The following is a 21,956-nucleotide window of genomic DNA, read 5'->3' as shown; positions in this document are numbered from 1 at the left end:
GTATTTGGGGTGCAGAGATTCACTGTAGGGAAGTGTCACATGATTATTCCAGTGTGCTTCTCCTTGTTCACATACATCAGTCCTTGGGGAGCTTCTATCTCTATATGAATCCTGCTTTGGTGAGAGCTGATTCCATCCAGATTCCTCTTGCTGTGGTCCACCTATTCCCTCCTTACTCTATATATGAGGAATAAGACACTGTCTGTGGACACCAATAGGAGTCTTCCAAAGTCCATCCCAGGCAGGAGAGTAAAAGCAAAATCCTTTCAGATATACAGAGAGGAGACAGGACACAGGAGAGCCCATATATAAATAAGATAGAGGAAAGTAAAGCTATACTAGCCTATCTCTCTATCTTTCTATCTGTCAGTCTGTCTGTCCATTTTATCTTTCTATCTGTCTGTCTGTCTATCCATCCATCTACCTATCTGTCTGTCTGTCTATCCATCTATCTATCAAGAGAGAATATATGTAGATATATGGGAAGAGAGAGAGAATTTATGAGTACCGAGACATGGAGGAGGAGGAAAAGGGTGATTGCTGAGGGTTCTGAGGACAGAGGATGTGTAAGTCCTGGAAATGAATAGAGAGAACCAGTATGATTAATGCTGTAGAGGAAAAAGGAGGGGATAGCCTGAGGTCTTAGAAAGCTGAATATATTCTCTGTCCTCATAACACAGGTAATGTCATACATTCTCTGCATTTCGATACACACAAATGTTCTTTTATACACTGTGTGAGAGACTCCAGAGTCATAGGAATGTGGAGAGTAGATATATCAATGAAATGGGCCTGGTCTCTCTGTATATAGGGTTATACACTCACACATTGATGTCTCCCAAGCAGGCAGGGAAGGGGGAGATGCAGAGATCCCCCTGATGAGAATAGTCTGATGACACAAAGACCCCATTACATCATAATATGCTGACTGGAGGGGGCAGGGTCATAAGAGGAAGCAGAGGTGTAGGGATAGAGACAGCCCTGGGGCTCTGGCCATCCATCACAGTCACTGTAGTCATCTCCCTCCTTGACAGACTCCCTGGAGAGAACTGAAGTAAGGAATTTCTATCTCCTCTCACCCACCTGAACTAGACCAGTCCCTTTGGGGCCCCTTGTGGCACTGATGGTGAGGGAGGGGAAAAGGAGGAGGCAGGAAGGGGGGATGATGGAATGAAAATGGAGCCTGAGAGTATTGGAGTGAGAGGCGCACTGACTTCTGTCAGAGAACTTACTGGGATTCCCATTGCTAGACCATGGAGATTGGGGTAGGGTTGTAGGGAGAAGGGCTTCTGCCTCACCAAGTTGGGCACTGATATCACTGCCCACCACATCTCTGATTGGAGGGATTAACAAAGGGGAGGGTCTGGCAGGCCAGAACTCATCTTCTCCTGTCTGCTTGTGCCCCTAGGGCTGCTAATGGATGTCTGAGAGGGGAGAGGGGTCCAGAAATTTGCCCAAAGGCCATTCTGAGGATCGGTTGGCAGAAAAGTGGTCACAACACACAAGCCACAGACTGCTGCATCCAGTCCCAAAAGAAAGAAAAGATCCCTGCTCATCCCTACAGAACAACGGCTTTCCTTTCTGAGGTGAGACAGACCCTGTAGGATGGGGGACACCTGTGGCTCTGGAGGAAGGTCCAGGGAGACCCTTGGCCTATGGGAGGCTTTAGTCAGAATAACCAGGATGGCAGCTGGACCATCAAAAAGCATTGGAGTGGTAGTTCTTTTGTCACTGAGGTAGGAGGCTGTTTGACTTGGTAAAGTGAGCTGCAGGGTGGTGTAGGAGAGGAGTCTGAAGGGGCTTGTATGATGGAGAATGGAAGAGATCTCCGAGGTCATCTTCTCCAACCTAATCTTTTGACCGGAAGGGCTAAGTCAAGTGAACAAGAGGGGGGAGGACTTTGGTCTAGGTTACACAGCCAGGAAGGGAAGGGGCAAAAGCAGATCCTGAGTCCAGGATCCTTTTGTCTGCCAAGCTAGCTGACTTACATTTTGGCAGCTACCTCTTCTGAGAGCCAAGCGTCTTGCACACAGGTTGCCTCAGAATGAGATGGAGACAATCCCCATAGAGCCAGGACTTCTGTGAGTCTACAGTCAATGAGGAGAAGAAGAGGGTTTGGATCAGCCTCTGGAGAAGTGACCTTCCCTGAATTTCTATCAGTTAGGAAAACAGGGATTTGCACATCCCACTCCTCTTTTCTGGAACCTCCATGAACATTTCCCTGGGATTTAGAGGCTAAAGCTTAGGCAACATCCACCTTGCTGATCTCAGAGAATTCCTCCCCTGGAGTCTCAGCTTGTTGAAGGAGTACTTGGGCAATAGGAATAGCATAGAGATGGGTAAGAATGGGTACCACTGAGGAAATGGGAGTTAAGAAAGGCTTGGTGTAGACATGGGTTGAGTGCCACTTGGGCTTTCAATAATCAGATGGATAGGGAAAAACATAAACTCAATGAAGTTGGGAATTGTGAGTTGTTTAAAGGGATGGACCTCCTTGTGCTATAGAAGGATCCTTGGGGAAAACAGGGTGGGGAAGGAAGTCTGAATTAACAGCCCCTAGATCAGGGCAAATGGGGCCACTTCTAAGGCCTCATTGAGCTTGTCTTATGGACTATCTCAAACAGAAAGGGGGGATTTGCTCCATCTGAAAGAGATCAGCTCAAGCACATCTCTCACTAACATTGTCTCCCTGATAACAAAAAGGTTGAAGGGGGAAAGATGAGGGCAGAAGCAGTACCCAGTCCAATCTGTAAGGGCAAATGGGACCAGGAATATGTGCCCAGGAGAGCTTCTTAATTTTAAGTATTTCATCAAAAATCCCCAAACTCCCGCAATTAAATAAAAATTTTAAAGGAGAACCCAACCCAAAAAATGGTTGTGGGGTCTATATATATATATCCCTCTACTGTCTGCCTAAGGATCCCTCCAAAAAGGGTTGGGAGAGAAGGCAGAAGACATACACACAAATATTCACACTGACAGAGAGATAGGTACATACAGGCTTTCACATCACCTTCACACACACTCCTATAGTCCTAGATTCAATCATTTACATAAAATTTTCATTGATATCCTTCAGCAATAGGAGGAGAGATTTAGAGGCCCAAGGCAAAGGAGTTGAGCATGTTGATTCCTTTGGAAAAATTCCAAAGAGGAGGTCAGTAGAAGGCTAAGATACATCATCCCCTGAGCAGGATCCCTGATCTGGTTATTTAGACATGGAGGAGCACTCATTCTTTCTCTCTTGCACCATATATTCTAGTATTACTGTGTTGTCTTTATGGATTAATATCAGTCATTCTCCTCTATACCCCTCTGCTAGGCAGAATTCAGCACTGACCAGTCCTATCTAGGCATTAATGTAACTCCCTGTGGGAAACATGGAGCCAATTGCGTTGAAATCTCTTGTATTTGGGGTGCAGAGATTCACTGTAGGGAAGTGTCACATGATTATTCCAGTGTGCTTCTCCTTGGTCACATACATCAGTCCTTGGGGAGCTTCTATCTCTATATGAATCCTGCTTTGGTGAGAGCTGATTCCATCCAGATTCCTCTTGCTGTGGTCCACCTATTCCCTCCTTACTCTATATATGAGGAATAAGACACTGTCTGTGGACACCAATAGGAGTCTTCCAAAGTCCATCCCAGGGAGGATAGTAAAAGGAAAATACTTTCATATATTCAGAGAGGAGACAGGAGAGAGGAGAGCCCATATATAAATCAGATAGAGGAAAGTAAAGCTATACTAGCCTATCTCTCTATCTTTCTATCTGTCAGTCTGTCTGTCCATTTTATCTTTCTATCTGTCTGTCGGTCTATCCATCCATCTACCTATCTGTCTGTCTATCCATCTATCTATCAAGAGAGAATATATGTAGATATATGGGAAGAGAGAGAGAATTGATGAGTACGGAGACATGGAGGAGGAGGAAAAGGGTGATTGCTGAGGATTCTGAGGACAGAGGATGTGTAAGTCCTGGAAATGAATAGAGAGAACCAGTATAATTAATGCTGTAGAGGAAAAAGGAGGGGATAGCCTGAGGTCTTAGAAAGCTGAATATATTCTCTGTCCTCATAACACAGGTTATGTCATACATTCTCTGCATTTCGATACACACAAATGTTCTTTTATACACTGTGTGAGAGACTCCAGACTCAGAGGAATGTGGAGAGTAGATATATCAATGAAATGGGCCTGGTCTCTCTGTATATAGGGTTATGCACTCACACATTGAGGTCTCCCAAGCAGGCAGGGAAGGGGGAGATGAGGAGATCCCCCTGATGAGAATAGTCTGATGACACAAAGACCCCATTACATCATAATATGCTGACTGGAGGGGGCAGGGTCATAAGAGGCAATAGAGGTGTAGGGATAGAGACAGCCCTGGGGCTCTGGCCATCCATCACAGTCACTGTAGTCATCTCCCTCCTTGACAGACTCCCTGGAGAGAACTGAAGTAAGGAATTTCTATCTCCTCTCACCCACCTGAACTAGACCAGTCCCTTTGGGGCCCCTTGTGGCACTGATGGTGAGGGAGGGGAAAAGGAGGAGTCAGGAAGGGGGGATGATGGAATGAAAATGGAGCCTGAGAGTATTGGAGTGAGAGGCGCACTGACTTCTGTCAGAGAACTTACTGGGATTCCCATTGCTAGACCATGGAGATTTGGGTAGGGTTGTTGGGAGAAGGGCTTCTGCCTCACCAAGGTGGGCACTGACATCACTGCCCACCACATCTCTGATTGGAGGGATTAACAAAGGGGAGGGTGTGGCAAGCCAGAACTCATCTTCTCTCATCTGATTATCACCTTAGGGCTGCTAATGGATGTCTGAGAGGGGAGAGGGGTCCAGAAATTTGCCCAAAGCCCATTCTGAGGATCGGTTGGCAGAAAAGTGGTCACAACACACAAGCCACAGACTGCTGCATCCAGTCCCAAAAGAAAGAAAGGATCCCTGCTCATCCCTACAGAACAACAGCTTTCCATTTGAGGTGAGACAGACCCTGTCGGATGGGGGACAACTGTGGCTCTGGAGGAAGGTCCAGGGAGACCCTTGGCCTATGGGAGGCTTTAGTCAGAATTAGCTGGATGGCAGCTGGACCATCAAAAAGCATTGGAGTGGTAGTTCTTTTGTCACTGAGGTAGGAGGCTGTTTGACTTGGTAAAGTGAGCTGCAGGGGGGTGTAGGAGAGGAGTCTGAAGGGGCTTGTATGATGGAGAATGGAAGAGATCTCCGAGGTCATCTTCTCCAACCTAATCTTTTGACCGGAAGGGCTAAGTCAAGTGAACAAGAGGGGGGAGGAGTTTGGTCTAGGTTACACAGCCAGGAAGGGAAGGGGCAAAAGCAGATCCTGAGTCCAGAATCCTTTTGTCTGCCAAGCTAGCTGACTTACATTTTGGCAGCTACCTCTTCTGAGAGCCAAGCGTCTTGCACAGAGGTTGCCTCAGAATGAGATGGAGACAATCCCCACAGAGCCAGGACTCTTGTGAGTCTACAGTCAATGAGGAGAAGAAGAGGGTGATCAGCCTCTGGAGAAGTGACCTTCCCTGAATTTCTATCAGTTAGGAAAACAGGGATTTGCACATCCCACTCCTCTTTTCTGGAACCTCCATGAACATTTCCCTGGGATTTAGAGGTTAAAGCTTAGGCAAGGTCCACCTTGCTGATCTCAGAGAATTCCTCCTCTGGAGTCTCAGCTTGTTGAAGGAGTACTTGGGCAATAGGAATAGCATAGAGATGGGTAAGAATGGGTACCATGGAGCAAATGGGAGTTAAGAAATGCTTGGTGTAGACATGGGTTGAGTGCCATTTGGGCTTTCAATAATCACATGGATAGGGAAAAACATGAACTCAATTAAGTTGGGAATTGTGAGTTGTTTAAAGGGATGGACCTCCTTGTGCTATAGAAGGATCCTTGGGGAAAACAGGGTGGGGAAGGAAGTCTGAATTAACAGCCCCTAGATCAGGGCAAATGGGGCCACTTCTAAGGACTCATTGAGCTGGTCTTATGGACTATCTCAAACAGAAAGAGGGGATTTGCTCCATCTGAAAGAGATCAGCTCAAGCACATCTCTCACTAACATTGTCTCCCTGATAACAAAAAGGTTGAAGGGGGAAAGATGAGGGCAGAAGCAGTACCCAGTCCAATCTGTAAGGGCAAATGGGACCAGGAATATGTGCCCAGGAGAGCTTCTTAATTTTAAGTATTTCATAAACACCCCAAACTCCCGCAATTAAATAAAAATTTTAAAGGAGAACCCAACCCAAAAAATGGTTGTGGGGTCTATATATATCCCTCTACTGTCTGCCTAAGGATCCCTCCAAAAAGGGATGGGAGAGAAGGCAGAAGACATACACACAAATATTCACACTGACAGAGAGATAGGTACATACAGGCTTTCACATCACCTTCACACACACTCCTATAGTCCTAGATTCAATCATTTACATAAAATTTTCATTGATATCCTTCAGCAATAGGAGGAGAGATTTAGAGGCCCAAGGCAAAGGAAGTTGAGCATGTTGATTCCTTTGGAAAAATTCCAAAGAGGAGGTCAGTAGAAGGCTAAGATACATCATCCCCTGAGCAGGATCCCTGATTATCTGGTTATTGAGACATGGAGGAGCACTCATTCTTTCTCTCTTGCCCCATATATTCTAGTATTGCTGTGTTGTCTATATGGAATAATATTAGTCATTCTCCTCTATACCCCTCTGTTGGGCAGAATTCAGCACTGACCAGTCCTTTCTAGGCATTAATGTGACTCCCTGTGGGAAACATGGAGCCAATTGCGTTGAAATCTCTTGTATTTGGGGAGCAGAGATTCACTGTATGGAAGAGTCACATGATTATTCCACTGTGCTTCTCCTTGTTCACATACATCAGTCCTTGGGGAGCTTCTATCTCTGTATGAATCCTGCTTTGGTGAGAGCTGATTCCATCCAGATTCCTCTTCCTGTGGTCCACATATTCCCTCCTTACTCTATATATGAGGAATCAGACACTGTCTGTGGACACCAATAGGAGTCTTCCAAAGTCCATCCCAGGGAGGAGAGTAAAAGCAAAATCCGTTGAGATGTACAGAGAGGAGACAGGAGACAGGAGAGCCCATATATGAATCAGATAGGGGAAAATAAAGCTATACTAGCCTATCTCTCTATCTTTCTATCTGTCTGTCTGTCTGTCCATCTTATCTTTCTATCTGTCTGTCTGTCTATCCATCCATCTACCTATCTGTCTGTCTGTCTATCCATCTATCTATTAAGTGAGAATATATGTAGATATATGGGAAGAGAGAGAGAATTTATGAGTACCGAGACATGGAGGAGGAAGAAAAGGGTGATTGCTGAGGATTCTGAGGACAGAGGATGTGTAAGTCCTGAAAATGAATAGAGAGAACCAGTATAATTAATGCTGTAGAGGAAAAAGGAGGGGATAGCCTGAGGTCTTAGAAAGCTGAATATATTCTCTGTCCTCATAACTCAGGTAATGTCATACATTCTCTGCATTTTGATACACACAAATGTTCTTTTATACACTGTGTGAGAGACTCCAGACTCATAGGAATGTGGAGAGTAGATATATCAATGAAATGGGCCTGGTCTTTCTGTATATACGGTTATGCACTCACACATTGAGGTCTCCCAAGCAGGCAGGGAAGGGGGAGATGCAGAGATCCCCCTGATGAGAATAGTCTGATGACACAAAGACCCCATTACATCATAATATGCTGACTGGAGGGGGCAGGGTCATAAGAGGCAGCAGAGGTGTAGGGATAGAGACAGCCCTGGGGCTCTGGCCATCCATCACAGTCACTGTAGTCATCTCCCTCCTTGACATACTCCCTAGAGAGAACTGCAGTAAGGAATTTCTATCTCCTCTCACCCACCTGAACTAGACCAGTCCCTTTGGGGCCCCTTGTGGCACTGATGGTGAGGGAGGGGAAAAGGAGGAGGCAGGAAGGGGGGATGATGGAATGAAAATGGAGCCTGAGAGTATTGGAGTGAGAGGGGCACTGACTTCTGTCAGAGAACTTACTGGGATTCCCATTGCTAGACCATGGAGATTGGGGTAGGGTTGTTGGGAGAAGGGCTTCTGCCTCACCAAGGTGGGCACTGACATCACTGCCCACCACATCTCTGATTGGAGGGATTAACAAAGGGGAGGGTCTGGCAAGCCAGAACTCATCTTCTCCTGTCTGCTTGTGCCCCTAGGGCTGCTAATGGATGTCTGAGAGGGAAGAGGGGTCCAGAAATTTGCCCAAAGCCCATTCTGAGGATCGGTTGGCAGAAAAGTGGTCACAACACACAAGCCACAGACTGCTGCATCCAGTCCCAAAAGAAAGAAAGGATCCCTGCTCATCCCTCCGGAACAACAGCTTTTTCCATTCTGAGGTGAGACAGATCCTGTAGGATGGGGGACACCTGTGGCTCTGGAGGAAGGTCCAGGGAGACCCTTGGCCTATGGGAGGCTTTAGTCAGAATTAGCTGAATGGCAGCTGGACCATCAAAAAGCATTAGAGTGGTGGTGCTTTTGTCACTAAGATAGGAGGCTGTTTGACTTGGTAAAGTGAGTTGCAGGGGGATGTAGGAGAGGAGTCTGAAGGGGCATCTATGATGGAGAATGGAAGAGATCTCAGAGGTCATCTTCTCCAACCTAGTCTTTTGACAGGAAGGGCTAAGTGAAGTGAACAAGAGGGGGGAGGAGTTTGGTCTAGGTTACACAGCCAGGAAGTGAAGGGGCAAAAGCAGGTCCTGAGTCCAGGATCCTTTTGTCTGCCAAGCTAGCTGACTTACATTTTGGCAGCTACCTCTTCTGAGAGCCAAGCGTCTTGCACTCAGGTTGCCTCAGCATGAGGTGGAGACATTCCCCATAGAGCCAGGACTCCTGTGAATCTACAGTCAATGAGGAGAAGAAGAGGGTTTGGATCAGCCTCTGGAGAAGTGACCTTCCCTGAATTTCTTTCAGTTAGGAAAACAGGGATTTGCACATCCCACTCCTATTTTCTGGAACCTCCTTGAACATTTCCCTGGGATTTAGAGGTTAAAGCTTAGGCAAGGTCCACCTTGCTGATCTCAGAGAATTCCTCCTCTGGAGTCTCAGCTTGTTGAAGGGAGTACTTGGGCAATAGGAATAGCATAGAGATGGGTAAGAATGGGCACCATGGAGCAAATGTGAGTTAAGAAAGGCTTGGTGTAGACATGGGTTGAGTGCCACTTGGGCTTTCAATAATCACATGGATAGCGAAGAACATGAACTCAGTGAAGGTGGGAATTGTGAGTTGTTTAAAGGGAAGGACCTCCTTGTGCTATAGAAGGATTCTTGGGGAAAACAGGGTGGGGAAGGAACTCTGAATTAACAGCCCCTAGATCAGGACAAATGGGGCCACTTCTAAGGCCTCATTGAGCTGGTCTTATGGACTATCTCAAACAGAAAGAGGGGATTTGCTCCATCTGGAACAGATCAGCTCAAGCACATCTCTCACAAACATTGTCTCCCTGATACCAAAAAGATTGAAGAGGGAAAGATGAGGGCAGAAGCAGTACCCAGTCCAATCTGTAAGGGCAAATGGGACCAGGAATATGTGCCCGGGAGAGCTTTTTAATTTTAAGTATTTCATCAAAAATCCCCAAACTCCCACAATTAAATAAAAATTTTAAAGGAGAACCCAACCCAAAAAATGGTTGTGGGTTCTATATATATATATATCCCTCTACTGTCTGCCTAAGGATCCCTCCAAAAAGGGATGGGAGAGTAGGCAGAAGACATACACACAAATATTCACACTGACAGAGAGATAGGTACATACAGGCTTTTACATCACGTTCCCACACACTCCTATAGTCCTAGATTCAATCATTTAAATAAAATATTCATTGATATCCTTCAGGAATAGGAGGAGAGATTTAGAGGCCCAAGGCAAAGGAGTTGAGCATGTTGATTCCTTTGGAAAAATTCCAAAGAGGAGGTCAGTAGAAGGCTAAGATACAGATACATCATCCCCTGAGCAGGATCCCTGATTATCTGGTTATTTAGACATGGAGGAGCACTCATTCTTTCTCTCTTGCCCCATATATTCTAGTATTGCTGTGTTGTTTTTATGGATTAATATTAGTCATTCTCCTCTATACCCCTCTGTTGGGCAGAATGCAGCACTGACCAGTCCTTTCTAGGCATTAATGTGACTCCCTGTGGGAAATATGGAGCCAACTGCTTTGAAATCTCCTGTATTTGGGGTGCAGAGATTCACTGTATGGAAGAGTCACATGATTATTCCAGTGTGCTTCTCCTTGTTCACATACATCAGTCCTTGGGGAGCTTCTATCTCTATATGAATCCTGCTTTGGTGAGAGCTGATTCCATCCAGATTCCTCTTCCTGTGGTCCACATATTCCCTCCTTACTCTATATATGAGGAATAAGACACTGTCTGTGGACACCAATAGGAGTCTTCCAAAGCCCAGCCCAGGGAGGATAGTAAAAGCAAAATCCGTTGAGATATACAGAGAGGAGACAGGAGAGCCCATATATGAATCAGATAGGGGAAAATAAAGCTATACTAGCCTATCTCTCTATCTTTCTATCTGTCCGTCTGTCTATTCATCCATCTATCTGTCTGTCTGTCTGTCTATCCATCTATCTATCAAGAGAGAATATATGTAGATATATGGGAAGAGAGAGAGAATTTATGAGTACCGAGACATGGAGGAGGAAGAAAAGGGTGATTGCTGAGGATTCTGAGGACAGAGGATGTGTAAGTCCTGGAAATGAATAGAGAGAACCAGTATAATTAATGCTGTAGAGGAAAAAGGAGAGGATAGCCTGAGGTCTTAGAAAGCTGAATATATTCTCTGTCCTCATAACACAGGTAATGTCATACATTCTCTGCATTTTGATACACACAAATGTTCTTTTATACACTGTGTGAGAGACTCCAGACTCATAGGAATGTGGAGAGTAGATATATCAATGAAATGGGCCTGCTCGTTCTGTATATAGGGTTATACACTCACACACTGAGGTCTCCCAAGCAGGCAGGGAAGGGAAAGATGAATAGATCCCCCTGATGAGAATAGTCTGATGACACAAAGACCCCATTACATCATAATATGCTGACTGGAGGGGGCAGGGTCATAAGAGGCAGCAGAGGTGTAGGGATAGAGACAGCCCTGGGGCTCTGGCCATCCATCACAGTCACTGTAGTCATCTCCCTCCTTGACAGACTCCCTGGAGAGAACTGAAGTAAGGAATTTCTATCTCCTCTCACCCGCCTGAACTAGACCAGTCCCTTTGGGGCCCCTTGTGGCACTGATGGTGAGGGAGGGGAAAAGGAGGAGGCAGGAAGTGGGGATGATGGAATAAAAATGGAGCCTGAGAGTATTGGAGTGAGAGGGGCACTGACTTCTGTCAGAGAACTTACTGGGATTCCCATTGCTAGACCATGGAGATTGGGGTGGGGTTGTTGGGAGAAGGGCTTCTGCCTCACCAATGTGGGCACTGACATCACTGCCCACCACATCTCTGATTGGAGGGATTAACAAAGGGGAGGGTCTGGCAAGCCAGAACTCATCTTCTCCTGTCTGCTTGTGCCCCTAGGGCTGCTAATGGATGTCTGAGAGGGAAGAGGGGTCCAGAAATTTGCCCAAAGGCCATTCTGAGGATCGGTTGGCAGAAAAGTGGTCACAACACACAAGCCACAGACTGCTGCATCCAGTCCCAAAAGAAAGAAAGGATCCCGGCTCATCCCTACAGAACAACAGCTTTTTCCATTCTGAGGTGAGACAGATCCTGTAGAATGGGGGACACCTGTGGCTCTGGAGGAAGGTCCAGGGAGAACCTTGGCCTATGGGAGGCTTTAGTCAGAATTAGCTGAATGGCAGCTGGACCATCAAAAAGCATTAGAGTGGTAGTGCTTTTGTCACTGACATAGGAGGCTCTTTGACTTGGTGAAGTGAGTTGCAGGAAGATGTAGCAGACGAGTCTGAAGGGGCTTGTATGATGGAGAATGAAAGAGATCTCAGAGGTCATCTTCTCCAACCTAGTCTTTTGACAGGAAGGGCTAAATGAAGTGAACAAGAGGGGGGAGGATTTTGGTCTAGGTTACACAGCCAGGAAGGGAAGGGGCAAAAGCAGGTCCTTAGTCCAGGATCCTTTTGTCTGCCAAGCTAGCTGACTTACATTTTGGCAGCTACCTCTTCTGAGAGCCAAGCGTCTTGCACTCAGGTTGCCTCAGCATGAGGTGGAGGAATTTGCCATAGAGCCAGGACTCCTGTGAGTCTACAGTCAATGAGGAGAAGAAGAGGGTTCGGATCAGCCTCTGGAGAAGTGAACTTCCCTGAATTTCTATCAGTTAGGAAAACAGGGATTTGCACATCCCACTCCTCTTTTCTGGAACCTCCTTGAACATTTCCCTGGGATTTAGAGGTTAAAGCTTAGGCAAGGTCCACCTTGCTTATCTCAGAGAATTCCTCCTCTGGAGTCTCACCTTGTTGAAGGAGTACTTGGGCAATAGGAATAGCATAGAGATGGGTAAGAATGGGTACCATGGAGCAAATGGGAGTTAAGAAAGGATTGGTGTAGACATGGGTTGAGTGCCATTTGGGCTTTCAATAATCACATGGATAGCTAAGAACATGAACTCAATAAAGGTGGGAATTGTGAGTTGTTTAAAGGGAAGGACCTCCTTGTGCTATAGAAGGATTCTTGGGGAAAACAGGGTGGGGAAGGAAGTCTGAATTAAGAGCCCCTAGATCAGGGCAAATGGGGCCTCTTCTAAGGCCTCATTGAGCTGGTCTTATGGACTATCTCAAACAGAAAGAGGGGATTTGCTCCATCTGGAAGAGATCAGCTCAAGCACATCTCTCACTAACATTGTCCCCCTGATACCAAAAAGGTTGAAGAGGGAAAGATGAGGGCAGAAGCAGTACCCAGTCCAATCTGTAAGGGCAAATGGGACCAGGAATATGTGCCCAGGAGAGCTTTTTAATTTTAAGTATTTCATCAAAAATCCCCAAACTCCCGCAATTAAATAAAAATTTTAAAGGAGAACCCAACCCAAAAAATGGTTGTGGGGTCTATATATATATATCCCTCTACTGTCTGCCTAAGGATCCCTCCAAAAAGGGATGGGGGGAGAAGGCAGAAGACATACACACAAATATTCACACTGACAGAGAGATAGGTACATACAGGCTTTCACATCACCTTCACACACACTCCTATAGTCCTAGATTCAATCATTTAAATAAAATTTTCATTGATATCCTTCAGGAATAGGAGGAGAGATTTAGAGGCCCAAGGCAAAGGAGTTCAGCATGTTGATTCCTTTGGAAAAATTCCAAAGAGGAGGTCAGTAGAAGGCTAAGATACATCATCCCCTGAGCAGGATCCCTGATTATCTGGTTATTGAGACATGGAGGAGCACTCATTCTTTCTCTCTTGCCCCATATATCCTAGAATTGCTGTGTTGTCTTTATGGATTAATATTAGTCATTCTCCTCTATACCCCTCTGTTGGGCAGAATTCAGCACTGACCAGTCCTTTCTAGGCATTAATGTGACTCCCTGTGGGAAACATGGAGCCAATTGCTTTGAAATCTCTTGTATTTGGGGTGCAGAGATTCACTGTATGGAAGTGTCACATGATTATTCCAGTGTGCTTCTCCTTGTTCACATACATCAGTCCTTGGGGAGCTTCTATCTCTATATGAATCCTGCTTTGGTGAGAGCTGATTCCATCCAGATTCCTCTTCCTGTGGTCCACATATTCCCTCCTTACTCTATATATGAGGAATAAGACACTGTCTGTGGACACCAATAGGAGTCTTCCAAAGCCCAGCCCAGGGAGGATAGTAAAAGCAAAATCCGTTGAGATATACAGAGAGGAGACAGGAGAGCCCATATATGAATCAGATAGGGGAAAATAAAGCTATACTAGCCTATCTCTCTATCTTTCTATCTGTCCGTCTGTCTATCCATCCATCTATCTGTCTGTCTGTCTATCCATCTATCTATCAAGAGAGAATATATGTAGATATGTGGAAAGAGAGAGAGAATTTATGAGTACCGAGACATGGAGGAGGAAGAAAAGGGTGATTGCTGAGGATTCTGAGGACAGAGGATGTGTAAGTCCTGGAAATGAATAGAGAGAACCAGTATAATTAATGCTGTAGAGGAAAAAGGAGAGGATAGCCTGAGGTCTTAGAAAGCTGAATATATTCTCTGTCCTCATAACACAGGTAATGTCATACATTCTCTGCATTTCGATACACACAAATGTTCTTTTATACACTGTGTGAGAGACTCCAGACTCATAGGAATGTGGAGAGTAGATATATCAATGAAATGGGCCTGGTCTTTCTGTATATAGGGTTATACACTCACACACTGAGGTCTCCCAAGCAGGCAGGGAAGGGGGAGATGCAGAGATCCCCCTGATGAGAATAGTCTGATGACACAAAGACCCCATTACATCATAATATGCTGACTGGCGGGGGCAGGGTCATAAGAGGCAGCAGAGGTGTAGGGATAGAGACAGCCCTGGGGCTCTGGCCATCCATCACATTCACTGTAGTCATCTCCCTCCTTGACAGACTCCCTGGAGAGAACTGAAGTAAGGAATTTCTATCTCCTCTCACCCACCTGAACTAGACAAGTCCCTTTGGGGCCCCTTGTGGCACTGATGGTGAGGGAGGGGAAAAGGAGGCAGGAAGGGGGGATGATGGAATGAAAATGGAGCCTGAGAGTATTGCAGTGAGAGGGGCACTGACTTCTGTCAGAGAACTTACTGGGATTCCCATTGCTAGACCATGGAGATTGGGGTAGGGTTGTTGGGAGAAGGGCTTCTGCCTCACTAAGGTGGGCACTGACATCACTGCCCACCACATCTCTGATTGGAGGGATTAACAAAGGGGAGGGTGCGGCAAGCCAGAACTCATCTTCTCCTGTCTGCTTGTGCCCCTAGGGCTGCTAATGGATGTCTGAGAGGGGAGAGGGGTCCAGAAATTTGCCCAAAGGCCATTCTGACGATTGGTTGGCAGAAAAGTGGTCACAACACACAAGCCACAGACTGCTGCATCCAGTCCCATAAGAAAGAAAGGATCCCTGCTCATCCCTCCGGAACAACAGCTTTTTCCATTCTGAGGTGAGACAGACCCTGTAGGATGGGGGACACCTGTGGCTGTTACACAGCCTGGAAGGAAAGGGGCAAAAGCAGGTCCTCAGTCCAGGATCCTTTTGTCTGCCAAGCTAGCTGACTTACATTTTGGCAGCTACCTCTTCTGAGAGCCAAGGGTCTTGCACACAGGTTGCCTCAGAATGAGGTAGAGAAATTCCCCATAGAGCCAGGACTTCTGTGAGTCTTCAGTCATGGGGGAGTAGAGATATCAAGTAAGGGGTTTGGGTCAGCCTCCAGAGAAGTTACCTTTCATGAATTTCTTTCAGTTAGGAAAACAGGCATTTGCACATCTCACTCCTATTTTCTCGAACCTCCTTGTACATATCCCTGGGATTTAGAAATTAAAGCTTAGGCAAGGTCCATCTTGCTGATATCAGAAAATTCCTCCTCTAGGCTCTCTCAGCTTGTTGAAGGAGTACTTGGACATTAGGAATGGGTTAGAGATCGCATTGATGAGTACCTTATAGAGAGGGAATATAGGGATCAACAAAAGCCGGGTGTGGAATGAAGCCTGGATTAACAGCCCCTAGATCAGGGCAAATGTGCCATTTGCATATCCTCACTGAGCAGATCTGTGGGGCTATCCCAATCAGGAAGAGGGGATTTGAACAATCTTGAAGAGATCCACTCAAGAACATCTTTCACTAACATTGTCTCCCTGATTCCAAAAAGTTTGGAAAGGGAAACAATTTGTAAGGACAAATGGGACCAAATATATATGAAGACAACTTCCCCAGGAGGGCTTTAAGTATTTTATCAATAAGCCCAAAACTCACTCCAGCAATTACTGTAGTGAATAAAATTCGTAACAGAAAACTCAGCCAGCCCAAATAATGTGTGTGGGGTCTCCATAAATCCCGCTACTGTTTGACCAAGGATCCATCCAAAAAGGGATAGGAGAAAAGGAAGGAGTCACACACACAACTATTCACACTGACACATAGATAGATGCAGGTTTTCACACCAGATATACTCACTCCTGTACCCCTAAATTCTAACATTTCAAAAGCATTTTCATTGAAATCCTTCAGGAATCTTGTAGAGAAGGCTAAAGGGGAGTGTCAAAAGGACTTTGAGAAACATCTGCCTGAATTATGAGAAGAGATTAAGAGGCCAAATGTAAAGGAATCGAGCAGCTTGATTCCTTTGGAAAAATCCCAAAGAAGAGGTCAGTAGAAGGCTAAGATACATCATCCCCTTAGCAGGATCCCTGTTTATCTGGATATTTAGACATCAAAGAGCACTCAGCCATTCTCTCTTCCCCCATATATTCTGGTGTTGCTGTGTTCTCTATGAATTCATATTGGGGATTCTCTATTCTTTGTTGTCCAGAATTCAGCACTGACCAGCTCTTTCTAGGTATTAATGACTCCCGGTGTGATCTATGGAGTCAATTATTGTGAAAACTACTGTATTCGTGGTGCACAAATTCAATGTATTCTCCCTTGGGAAGTGTCATATGATTATTCAAGTGTTCTTCTCCTTGTTCACATACATCAGTCCTTGGGGAGCTTCTATCTCTATGAATTCCGCTTTGGTGAGAGCTGATTCCATCCAGATTCCTCTTCCTGTGGTCCACATATTCCCTCCTTTATCTATATATGAGGAATAAGACACTGTCTGTGGACACCAATAGGAGTCTTCTAAAACCCATCCCACAGAGAGAGGAAGCAGAATCCTTTCAGGTATACAGAGAGGAGAGAAGAGAGCCCATATAAGAATCAGAGGAAGACAAATCTCTATCAATGAAGAGAGAATATAGGCATAGAAAAAGAATTCATGAGTGCCTAGATATGGAGGAGGAGAAGGGATGATTTCTGAGGTTTTTAAGGACCCAGGATAGGTATGTGCTGGAAATCAATTGATTTAAGGACAGGGTTGCCAGAGGACTTGGAAATCTGAATATATTCTCTGTCCTCATAACACAGGAAATGTCATACATTCTCTACATTTTTATACACACAATAGTCCTTTATAAAATATGTTAGAGACTCCAGAGGCACAGGAATGTAGAGAATAAATATATTAATGAAATGGGCCTGATCTTTCTGTATATATGATTATACGGCCAAACACTGAGGTCTCCAGAGCAGGAATGGGAAGGTGGAGATGAAGAGATTCCCCTGATGAGAATAGTCTGATGACACAGAGACCCCATTATATCATAATATGCTGTACAGAAGAGAGGACGGGTTATAAGAGGCAGCAGAGGCATAGGGATAGAGACAGCCCTGGGGATCTGTCCATACATCACAGTCTCCCTCTTTGCCAAGCTCCTTGAGGCAGCAGAAGTAAGAAATCCCCATCTCCCCCCACCCTCCTAAAAAAAGCAAAACCCCTAAGTGCCCCTTTGTAGAAAGGAGGCAGGAATCGAAAATGTATCCTGCGAAGTATTGGAGTTAGATGGGTAATGACTGCTGTCAGAGAGGTTAGTTGGATACCTAATTAAGAGACCATGGAAACTGCAGTAGGGTTGTTGGAAGTATAACCACTGCCTGACCAAGGTGGGCGATGGCATCACTACTCAACAGATTTCTTCCAGGAAGGGTTAAAAAACAAGGGTCAGACTCATCTGGACTCATTTCCTCTTGTCTAATTGTCCACAGGGCTACTAATGGATGTCTAAAGGGGGAGAGAGGTTCAGAAATTTGCCAAAAGGCTACCCTGAGCATCACTTGTCAGAAAAGTCATTTGGAAACACAAGTGACAGATTGCTGAATCCACTCCATGGGAAATAAATGATCCATGCTGGTCCCCCCAGAAACTGTGGCTTTCCGTTATGAGGTAAAACAGTCCTTGCAGCATGGTGGGGGGCACCTGTGGCTCAGGAGGGAAGATCCAGGGAGTCCCATGGGCTATGGGAGGTTTTAGGCATAGATCATGAACTGCACTACCTGGATGGACCATCATAAAGCATTATTAGCAATGTTGTTGTCATAAAGGGTAGAGGCTGATTGCGTGGTTGAAAGAAACTGGGAAGTGATATATGGGAGGACTCTGAAGGGGCTTACAGGTTTGGGTGACCTGGAGCCGGGAAGAGATCTCAGAGTAAATCAGGTTCAATCCTCATTTGAAAGAAAGGGCTAAGTGAATCCAAGACGAGGACAGGGCTCTGTTCTGGGTTACAGTACAACCAGAAAGGGGAAAATCCCAGTTCTTAGTCAATGATCTCGTAAGCCAAGCTTCTTATACTCAGGTTGCTTCAGAATTTTGTGGAGAAATTCCCCATAGAGCCAGAACTTCTGGGAGTCTTCAGATGAAGAAAAGAGATCAACTGATGAAGGGGTTTTGGATCAGACTGGGGTAGATGTGACCTTCCCTGAATTTCTTTCATTTAGGAAATCAGGGATTTTCTCATCTCCCTCATACTTTCTGGAACCCCACTGAACATTTTCCTGGGATGTAGAGGTAGAATCCTAGACAAGGTCCATTTTTCTGGTCTCAGAAAATTGTTCTTCTAGAGTATGAGCTGCTGACGGAGTTATCTTGGGCATTAAGAAAATGGGGTAGATGGGCAAAGAGGGGTACCATAGAGTGACAGGGACGTACAAACACTTGGTAGACATGGACTGAGTGGCTTCTGGGCTTTCAATAATCACAGGGAAAGTGGAGATCACAGACTGAACAAAGGTGGGAATTGCAAGCTGTTTAAAGAAACCTGCTTGGGCTGCAGAAGGGTTCTAGGGGAAATCAGGGTAGGGATGGAAGCCTGTTGAATCACAATCCCTGCTCTAGACCTCATCACCCCTACATTTCCCACACAGTCTAATCTGGGAAGTTCTTCCAAGCAGGGCAGAAGGCTTCTACTACAACCTGCAGAGGTCATCCTCATGGCCAGTCTCTCTTTAACATTGTCTCTCTGTTGCCAACAGCCTGAAGACAAAGATGAGGCCTGAAGCAGGAGTCCAGTGCAGTTATTTGTAAACGTGGGGCCAGGGATATGAGAGAGCATCCTCCCAGGAAGGCTAAAGGCCCTTCTTAGTTATCCCACCCTTATTCCTACAAATACTCTAGTTAACAGGAATCTAAAAGAAAGCACAAAGCAGAAGGTGTCTCCACTCCAACCTGACATCTTCCAACCTGCTACCATGGATCCAACAAATGTTGCAGTGCCGCATGGGATACTCCCACATAAACCCCACCCAGCCCCTCAGCCAGCCACACACCCAGAGAAGACCCTTCCATGCTCACATGCAAATTCTTGTTCCCCCAAATCACTCCATAAAATGTTGTCATCCCCATCCATTGGCAGTTACGGTGGCAGAAGCCCAAAGGCGGCCCACAGAGGCACTTTCAGATACACATGCCTGACTGAGGCAGAAGAGTCATGGCAACCCAAGGCAACACAGGCTGGCAATATTCATTCCTATGGAATGCGATGGTGGAAGAGTCAGACATCTCTCCTCCTCGGTGAGCTTCCCTTCTTTGCTTATTGAGCCTGAATGAGTGCTCCCCCATTGGCCCTGCCCAGCCCTAGACTGGAATATGAGAGGAGGGTCTCCTGAAGAATGGTATTCTGAATTCTCTGCGGCATTCCCATGCTATTGAGATCTGAGCACTCCCGCGTGCTCTCTAGGGATTGCTGATTCCTTATCGGGTCCCCTTACAGCCCCCCAGAAGCCCCTAGATTGGGCAGCAGCCATGTTGGAGGCCTCGTGCACCAGAACCCAGCGGGCCCAATGGGGTGGGCTTTTGAAGGGCTGACGCAGGGACGTGTGGACACACAGCAGAGGGGCCCCGGGCAGCAATAACGGTGCCTGTGCCTCCCTCCGTCCATGCCGGGCTCCCGGGATGGCCACAGTGTGTAACAGCCCCGCACCAGGCCACTTGCAGCAGCAAAGGTGGGAGCGAGGAGATGAGCCGCAGTGGGTGCGTGGGGAGCCGCCTGGAAGCGCACGCGGCAGAGCCGGACGTGGGTGGGGGTGGCGCGAGAGGAGCTGAGGCCACGCGGGTGGGAGGGTGATGCCCGTTGGGGGCCGATGGAGGGGGGAGGGAGTTGACGCAGGAGCCCTGCAGAATGTCCAAGCCCTGACGTCACTGGCCATCAGCTCTGAGCGGGGGAGGGGCGCCTAGCCAGGGCTCGGCTCCGCTAGGCTACGGCTCCCCCTCTGGCTGAGAATGGCTACTGCACAGGAGACAGATGCAGGGAACTGCCCTAAGCCCAGCCCAGCCTCAGCTGCCTGAGCTGGGAGATCTGTGGGCAGGGAGCACAAGCTGAGGACCTGGGACAGCTCCCAGGGCAGGGAAAAGGTCCCAGACTGGTTCCTCCAGACCTGGCCTTGCACCGGGGCTGTGACAGCCCCGCGGGAGTGGGGCACATGTGGCTCTGGCGGGGGGTTTGGGGGGGCCTCAGGGACACTGTGAAGTCAAGAAGTACGGCAGGGGCTTGGCCAAGGCTCACACAGACAGCAAAGGGCCAAAGACGGCCTGGGAGCCTGCCAGTGGCCCAAATTCCCTGCAAGCTACTCCAGCACAGCTGCTGAAGAAATTTCCCTCAGAGCTAGGGATGCTGGCAGGCTTCAGACTGGAACCTGGCCTAAGAGAGGGACCAATCACTCCCCTGGCCTTTGGGTCAAAAGGGGATGGACAGCCCCAAGATGAGCCTGAGCACAATCCCTTGGCTTCTCCACTTGTGAAATTGGGATGACTCAGAACTGACTCCATTTGGGCTCTCCTTCAACGTTTCCTGAACCTTGTAGGTAGCAGGCTGGGCAAAGTCCTTTTCTCCTGCCCTCAGACAATTCTCTCTCTGGGAGGGGGACTGCTATGTGTGTGAAGGAGGGCCTTTCACAGTCCAAATGGGGCAGAGGTGGTCAAGAGTTGGCCAAAGGATCAGAGAGCCTTGGAGTGGGAGGAGGGTGGGGGCAGATTGACAGGACTTCATTGGTGGGAAGCAAGCTGGAGATGAGGGACAGAGAATAGAGGTGGGAGATTGTCAGCTGTACAAAAGGTACTTCTTGGGTGGCAGAATGGTGGGGGGGGATGCAGGGTGGGATAGGAGGAAGCCCTCCCAATAACAAGCTCTTGACCACAGCTCATTGTGCCCTTTCCTGTCCCACCTTAGACTAGTCTGTGATGTCCTACCAACCAGAGGGAGAGCGCTTCTCCCCCAACATGCAAAGATCATGGATACCTCTCACTCAACTTGTCTCTCTCTGCTTCCACAAAGACTGAAGAAGAGCAAGAATTAAGAAGCAGGAGCCCAATTCAATGTAGCATTGGGGCTCAGAGTATAGGGAACAGCTTTCCCAGGAAGGCAATAAACACTTCATCACCTGCCCAAAGTGATTCCAGCAAACAATTCTGTTAATAGATATCTAAGAGAATGCACACACAAAAAGAAGTCGGCACAGTGTCCCCTCCCTCAAACTGGTCTGTTCTCTTCTAGTTAATAAGCAGTGATGCCCAAGGGATGGGTTGGAAAATGGGCCATATACACAGACACTCATAGTAAGACACTCCCACACAACTCCTGTACCCATAAATACAATCATTTACTAAAGAATTTTTCATACATATCCATTTGTAATGAGTAGGCAATAGTAGGGGTTCCAGAAGACCCTTGAGAAACAGTTGTCTGACTTAGAAAGGGAAAGTTTTTAGGGTAGCCAAAGGAAAAACACGTTAAGTTTATTCATTCTTACGTAAAATCTCATGGAAAAAATATGGTGGAAGTTTAAAACACATCTCACAGATGAGGATCACTGCCTTCTCTGCTTATTTAATCTAAGACTCCTCCCTCCCCTATTTTCTGTCCCCGTCTATACATTGATATTGATACATT

At 46.7% G+C, this 21,956-nt stretch overlaps 1 protein-coding gene across 1 annotated transcript; it reads left to right on the top strand.

Moving 5' to 3' along the window:
• Positions 1 to 514: 514 nt before the first annotated feature.
• LOC103106660 (uncharacterized) lies at positions 515 to 21,456 on the top strand. Its single transcript, XM_007507064.2, has 8 exons — positions 515 to 533; positions 1,472 to 1,586; positions 4,812 to 4,988; positions 8,213 to 8,392; positions 11,594 to 11,773; positions 14,960 to 15,139; positions 19,425 to 19,582; positions 21,237 to 21,456. Exons 1-8 carry the CDS (start codon positions 515 to 517, stop codon positions 21,239 to 21,241), a joined length of 1,014 nt encoding a protein of 337 aa, XP_007507126.1. The 3' UTR covers positions 21,242 to 21,456.
• Positions 21,457 to 21,956: the final 500 nt, after the last annotated feature.

This window comes from Monodelphis domestica, chromosome X, assembly GCF_027887165.1.
Source record: "Monodelphis domestica isolate mMonDom1 chromosome X, mMonDom1.pri, whole genome shotgun sequence".
NCBI classification, from domain to species: domain Eukaryota; kingdom Metazoa; phylum Chordata; class Mammalia; order Didelphimorphia; family Didelphidae; genus Monodelphis; species Monodelphis domestica.
The sequence above is the reverse complement of the archived record's forward strand: the minus strand, read 5'-3'. Positions and strand labels throughout refer to the sequence as shown.

Coding starts and splice junctions, on each gene's coding strand:
- LOC103106660 (XM_007507064.2), top strand. Junction 4,989..8,212: donor ACAACAGCTTTCCATTTGAG/GTGAGACAGACC, acceptor TTGTGCCCCTAG/GGCTGCTAATGGATGTCTGA. Junction 15,140..19,424: donor ACAGCTTTTTCCATTCTGAG/GTGAGACAGACC, acceptor ATCCATTGGCAG/TTACGGTGGCAGAAGCCCAA.